This window comes from Carlito syrichta, unplaced genomic scaffold (assembly GCF_000164805.1).
Source record: "Carlito syrichta isolate Samal-C Ts95f unplaced genomic scaffold, Tarsius_syrichta-2.0.1 Scaffold304483, whole genome shotgun sequence".
Lineage (NCBI taxonomy): Eukaryota > Metazoa > Chordata > Mammalia > Primates > Tarsiidae > Carlito > Carlito syrichta.
In genome coordinates this window covers 341,289-347,288 of record NW_007248579.1, presented here as the reverse complement: position 1 = coordinate 347,288, position 6,000 = coordinate 341,289, and the positions used below count along the sequence as shown (strand labels likewise).

At 57.0% G+C, this 6,000-nt stretch overlaps 1 protein-coding gene across 1 annotated transcript in view; it reads right to left on the bottom strand.

Moving 5' to 3' along the window:
* The window catches only part of LOXHD1 (lipoxygenase homology domains 1), a 170,435-nt gene that overhangs the window by 788 nt on the left and 163,647 nt on the right, over positions 1 to 6,000 (bottom strand). Inside the window, exon 40 of the mRNA XM_021713353.1 lies at positions 5,311 to 5,469. Within this exon, the coding sequence (XP_021569028.1) occupies positions 5,311 to 5,469 (159 nt within the window). The remainder of the gene's footprint in view (positions 1 to 5,310; positions 5,470 to 6,000) is intronic.

Below are 6,000 nucleotides of genomic sequence, written 5' to 3'. Positions count from 1 at the left end.
CCTCATCTTCCATGGCTAGTCCTGCCTGGGACACTCTAGTCTCAGCCACAGCATCCTGCATCTTCCATGGCGGCTCCAGTCTTGGACACGCTACTCTCGGCTGTGGCATGCGGCATCTTCCACAGCAGCTCTCTCCTCAAGAAGCCTGGCCCACTGAACACCCTCACCTGAGAGGCTTCCTGTGCTTTCCCTCCCACGCTCATGCCCTTGCCTCTGTGCCGCCATTCACTAAGAGACCTTTCCCACTTTGTGTTAGTGTTCACCGTCCCTTCCAGCACCAGGTGCCCCACACAGCTGGTCACCGCTATTCACACAGCTGTCCCCATGGCCCAGCACAAAGCGAGCATTCAAATCATTTTGAAATGCACCAGTGGCAGAGAGAGTGGTCACAGAAGGCTCACAAGAAGGGAAACGGGCCGGGCTCGGTGGCTCAGCCTGTAATCCCATGCCTTTGGGAGGCTGAGGTGAGTGGATTGCCTGAGCCCACGGGTTCGAGACCCGGCTGGGCAGCGAGACTTCATCTCTACAATAAATCAAAAATGAGCTGGGCGTGGTAGCGCATGCCTTTAATTCTGGCTACTTGGAAGGCTGAGGCAGAAGGATCGCCAGAGCCTAGCAGGTCGAGGTTGCGGTGGCCGGGAGCGGCCACTGCACTTCAGTCTGGGCGGCAGAGTGAGACTCCAACTCAAAAAAACAAACAAACAAACAAGTGAGTCTAGGTCTTGCTTAGCCTACATTCCACAGTGGGGAGCATCTCCCTCCTGATCCTCCCGGATTCTCTGCGTCCTCGGCTGCCCCTCGCACTCCACGTCCTGCCCACAACCCTGTCATCGAGACAGCCGGGATCAGCCCACATGGAGAGCTGCTCAGCATCCAGCTCTGCCCCTGCTCCCCTGGTCCAAGTCCCCACCACCTGCCTCCTGGAAGTTGCCAGGTGCCTCCCAGCTGGCCTTCCTGTTTCTTGCTACCTGCGGTCAGCTCTCCACACAGCGGCCACAAGGTCCTGCTGAGACGGGGGCCAGGCATGAGGTTCCTCTGCCTAGGACCCTCCAGTGGCTCCCCAGGCCAAGTGAGAAGCAAAGACTTTACAACGGCCTGCAGAACTCCCCGCGGCAGGCTCACGCCAACCTGCAGATACACTCATGCCCTCAAAGGGATGGAGGTGTCCATGCCTGGTGTTGTCTCCTTCCTGGCAACCACTGAACCCAGAGTGGAAATCCCAGCAAAGCCCAGTGGAGCATGACTGAGAGTGTGCTCCCCAGGCCCTCGCACTCGTCTGAGTTGGCTCAAGTGTGCATGTGTGTGCGCGTGTGTGTGTCCACGGACTGTACAGCACAAGAGGGAAGAGGAAGTCCAGACTTCACAAGCAGAAGCAAGTACAGGGTCAAGAGAAACGGTCTTGAACCAAGAAGCTCCCCTGGACCTTAGCTTGTACCCCCCAACTTTAGCCTCTGGGCGACGGCCTTGAGCCCGAGAAGTCACGAGGAGGAAGACAGCATGGTGGGAGCCCACTGACAGGGCGCGAAGGGCTGGTCTGCCCAGCCCTGCCGTGGCCACCCGTGCCATCGCGGGCAAGTCTCAGCACCCACCCACACCCTCAGCCTCAGCTGGCATATCTGGAGGGCTGGCCTGAGCAACAGCAGTGGCTTCGGCCCACTCCCAGTTGCTGATACTTGAACCCAGTAGATGCCAGCCGTGGGTGCTGGCTAACAGCTTCCGGAAGGCAGCACTGGAAGTAGGGCCTGACGGGGCGACATCGACCCGGATTTTGGATGAAAATTCCAAACAGCAAAACGAACTTGGTTTGGGGCCTGCCCACCCAACCCCCGGGCCTGCACGCCTGCATTGCCTGTGCACCCACAGCGGCCCCGGTGTCATCTCCCGTTTCTCCACTCAGGCTTGGAGAAGGAAAGTCCCTGCTGAGGTGCCAGGGCCAGGAACCACAGTGCCCTGAAGAGCAAGTCCTTAAAGACCCTCTGTGGGTCATCCCAGCAGTTTGGGAGGCGGAGGCGAGAGGGTTACCGGAGCCCAGGGGTTTGAGACCAGCCTGGGTAACTTGCTGAGACCTCATCTCTACAATACATCAAAAACTTAGTCTAGCCGGGCTCGGTGGCTCAGCCTGTAATCCCGCGCATTTGGGAGGCTGAGGTGAGTGGATTGCCTGAGCCTGCAGGTTTGAGACCCACCTGGGCAGGCGAGACCTCATCTCTACAATAAATCAAAAAAATAAGCCGGGTGTGGTAGGCGCGCCTGTAGTTCCAGCTACTTGGAAGCCTGAGGCGGAAGGATTGCTGGAGCCCAGCAGGTCGAGGCTGCGGTGGCCGGGAGCGGCCACTGCACTCCAGTCTGGGCAACGGAGTGAGACTCCAATTCAAAAAAAACAAAAACAAAAAAAAACTTAGCCAAAAAATGAGCCAGGTGTGATGGCACGTGCCTGTGTTTCCAGCTACTTGGAGGTGGAAGGACCGCCGGAGCCCAGCAGGCTGAGGCTGCAGTGGCCGTGAGCGTGCCCTGCGCTCCAGCCTGGGCCACAGAGTGAGATTCAGACTCAAAAGAAAAGAAAAGAAAAGAAAGAGACCCTTTGTAGGAAGTCCTTGCTCTGTTCTGATATTTGCCTTCTCCCGACTTATCGCCTGGTACATTCAGATGAGGCCAGGTGTTTCATTTCTTGGCGGAGGATGCATTTGCCTGCCTTCAGTGACTGAGACCCATTTCCACGTGCCGCTGACAGGCACTGTGCTTACACGTGCGCTCATCGCCCCATCACCGGCATTCCTAGGTGCGCTCGCATGCTTCCCCTCTGGCTGCGCCTCCCCCTTCCTCTCTCTCCCCCTTCAGCATCCCTCACCTCTGGGGAGTCGCCTGCCAGATTTCCCTCTGCCCCACCCCGTCCTACAGACCCACATGCACGCGGCCACATGGGAGCCTCATCAGCACGCCCCTTGCGAGGCACCGGCATGTGGATGTGCTTTCCTGGGCCTCACACTGTTCTTGCCCTGACAATGTTTCCCGGGAAGAGCTTCAAGTCATCTGGTGTGGCGTTAATTCATTATTTCTGATGGCTGAGAAATATGCCCTGGTCTAGATACGAGGGAGTGCTTTCTTCTCTCTCTCTCTCTCTCTCTCTCTCTCTCTCTCTCTCTCTTTCTCCTTTTCTTTCCTTTTCCTTCTTTCTTTTCAATAGAGCTGGGGGTCTCACTATGTTGTCCAGGTTGGTCTTGAATGCCTGGCCTCAAGCGATCCTCCTGCCTCAGCCTCCCAAAGTGCTGGGATTACAGGCGTCAGCCACTATGCACAGCCAGAATGTTTTCTAAGAAACATAACTGTAAGATCACCAACACGTGGGCCTCAGCAACTCTGTAGAGACGAGGCTGTGGTGATGCAAGGACAGACATGCAGCAGGCTGCCCCCGCCGGAAGGGTGCGGGTGGCCAGCCAGAGCGAAGACACAAGCAGAGAAGAATGAGTCAAGAGAAACGTGGGCGTAAGCGCCTGCGGTTCTGGCAGCTTGGAAGGCTGAGGCAGAAGGATCGCCAGAGCCCAGCAGGTCAGTGCTGGGGTGGCTGGGGTGGCTGTGAGTGCGCCATGGCACTCTCCAGCCTGAGCGACAGAGTGAGACTCCAACTCAAAAAAAACACAATGTGTATCTAAAACCATGTAGGTTACGCCCACACTTCCGTGAGCACTGTATGTTGGAGGGTGTCAGAGGCCAGAGAAAAGAGGTCAGTCACCAGCATTCCTGGTGGCCGTTCCCGGTGGGCAGGGTTCTACAGAATGTTTCTTTCCTTTCTTTGAGATAGGGTCTTGCTGTGTCACCCAGGCCGGAGTGCAGTGGAACAACGAGAGGTCACTGCAGCCTCAGCCTGCTGGGCTCAAGTGTTCCTCCCACCTCAGCTTCCCAAAGCTTTGGGATTATAGACACAAGCCACCGTGCCCGGCCTGTTTTCTTTCACTACTTTTCTGTATTGTTGAAGCTTTATCTTGATCATGTATTGCAGACGTATTGGGAGAAAATAAGAAAGTTGATTTCAGTTTAAAAAAACCAAAGGTCTCTCTATTCTGCCACCGAAATCCTGAGGATTTTAGTGAGAACAGGCATGGGTCAGAGAGGCCGAATGCTCACCGCGAGAAGGGTCAGATGGGAGAGGCTGGAGGTGGGTACTGGGGTGCCTGTGCTTCCGAGGGACCGGGGTTGAGTTCACGCATCATTCACAGAGACCCAGCTCTGGCGAGCGTGCAGCGGGCACCTCAGCTCACACTGGCGCCCGTGGCTTCATAATGCAGAGCCAGGGAGACTGCCACCGCCATCCAGCCGCCCGCAAAGGCCCGCTTCTGGGTGGAGGCGGCATTTCTGCGGAAGACAGCTTTCCCTCCCTGAGACCACAGACTCGAGGCCTGCAGGTGGGCGGAGGGGGGCTGGGCGTGACCTCTGAGAACTCCCTGCCAGCTCCCCACACCCCACAGCCTAGAGAGCACCCGGCTCTCCTCCCAAGGGACAGGGAGGCACAGGGAGGTGGACCGTGCACTCCGCTTTTGCCTTGACCTTGGCTTCCCCATTCAGTCCCTCCCTGTTTCCTTCCAGGCCCCTCCCTGCTTTCTTCCTAGAGCCTCGGGGCTCCTTCTGGTTTCCAGCGTGGGTACCAAGCAGGTTTAATTAGACAAAGTGATGACTGTGACCGTGTTGTCCTGGCAACTCAGACCCTTCATCCTCCAGAAACTAATGCCTAAAGTCCCAATGGACGGGCGCAAAAGCCCCTGGTTTGGGGCTCTGGGAGGCAGGACCACTGGGTTAGCGCAGCTTGTCTCTGCTCCCCGCGTGGACGGTGGGCTTCAACTATGTAGACACCAGGCATCAAAGCTGTGTTTCTTCACTGCTATAGAGGGAGAGAAGTGCAGGCAAGCAAAGTCTGTCACCTGGCACTGTCTGACTTCCTCAGTGCCCCTGGATTCAAAGGCTGGATGCAGGGGTTCGAGACCAGCCTGGGCAACTTGGTGAAATCTAGTCTCTACAATAAATTTTAAAAAATTAGCCGGGCATGGTGGCATCTGCCTGTAGTCCCAGCTACTTGGGAGACGGAGGTAGAAAGATGGCCTGAACCCAGCAGGTGGAGAAAATAGGCTGGATGCTCCCAATGTCATCGGGCCTAGTCCCCTGCTTCTGGCAGTAGACGCATGTTCAGAAAGTTACAAAACAGTATGGCTGCCTCTTCCCCTCCTGCCTGGGAGGCCAGGGGACATTGCCCATGCCCTGCCCTCCTGCTGCCTGTGGTTCAGCTCGGTCCCGCCCAGTCGGGGGAGGCTTGGTACGTACACGTTCCCGTACTCCATCTCGGTGATGGTGATGGTCTTCACGTGCCAGACCAGCTCCCTCTTGGGGATGAACCGGTCCTCCCTGGCCAGGTGGCCCACGCAGAGGGAGGCAATGTCCCCCAGGTAGATGCTGTCAAACTCAAATGTGTCCGTAGTCCCTCTGCAGGAACAAAACTATGGTCAGGGAGCGGCCCGTGCTCTCTGAGGCAGGCAGGCACTTGTGGAGGCCGCTATGACCTGGGCTCTGGGACAGCAAAATCCAACAGCAGCTCTGCATTCCTTCTGGGTCCACTCTAGCTCTGGAGAAAGACGACTACAATCAAAAACCCCACTAGGCTGGGCATGGGGGCTCACGCCTATTATCCCAGCACTTTGGGAGGCCGAGGAAGGAGGAGTGCTTGAGCCCAGGAGTTCAAAACCAGCCTGGGACACAGAGAGAGACCTCGTCTACCAAAAATTCAAAAAATTTGCCCGGGCGTGGTGGCGCATGCCTGTAGTCCCAGCTACTCGGGAGGCTGAAGTGGGAGGATCGCCGGAGCCCGGGAGGTTGAGGCTGCAGTGAGCCATGATTGTGTCACTGCACTCCAGCCTGGGTGACAGAGTGAGACCCTGGCTGGCCCCAGCATCAATGAATGGTGATGTCATTACACAGACGGCATTGGGAAGAGGGTGCAGCCTCGAGGAGTGAGCC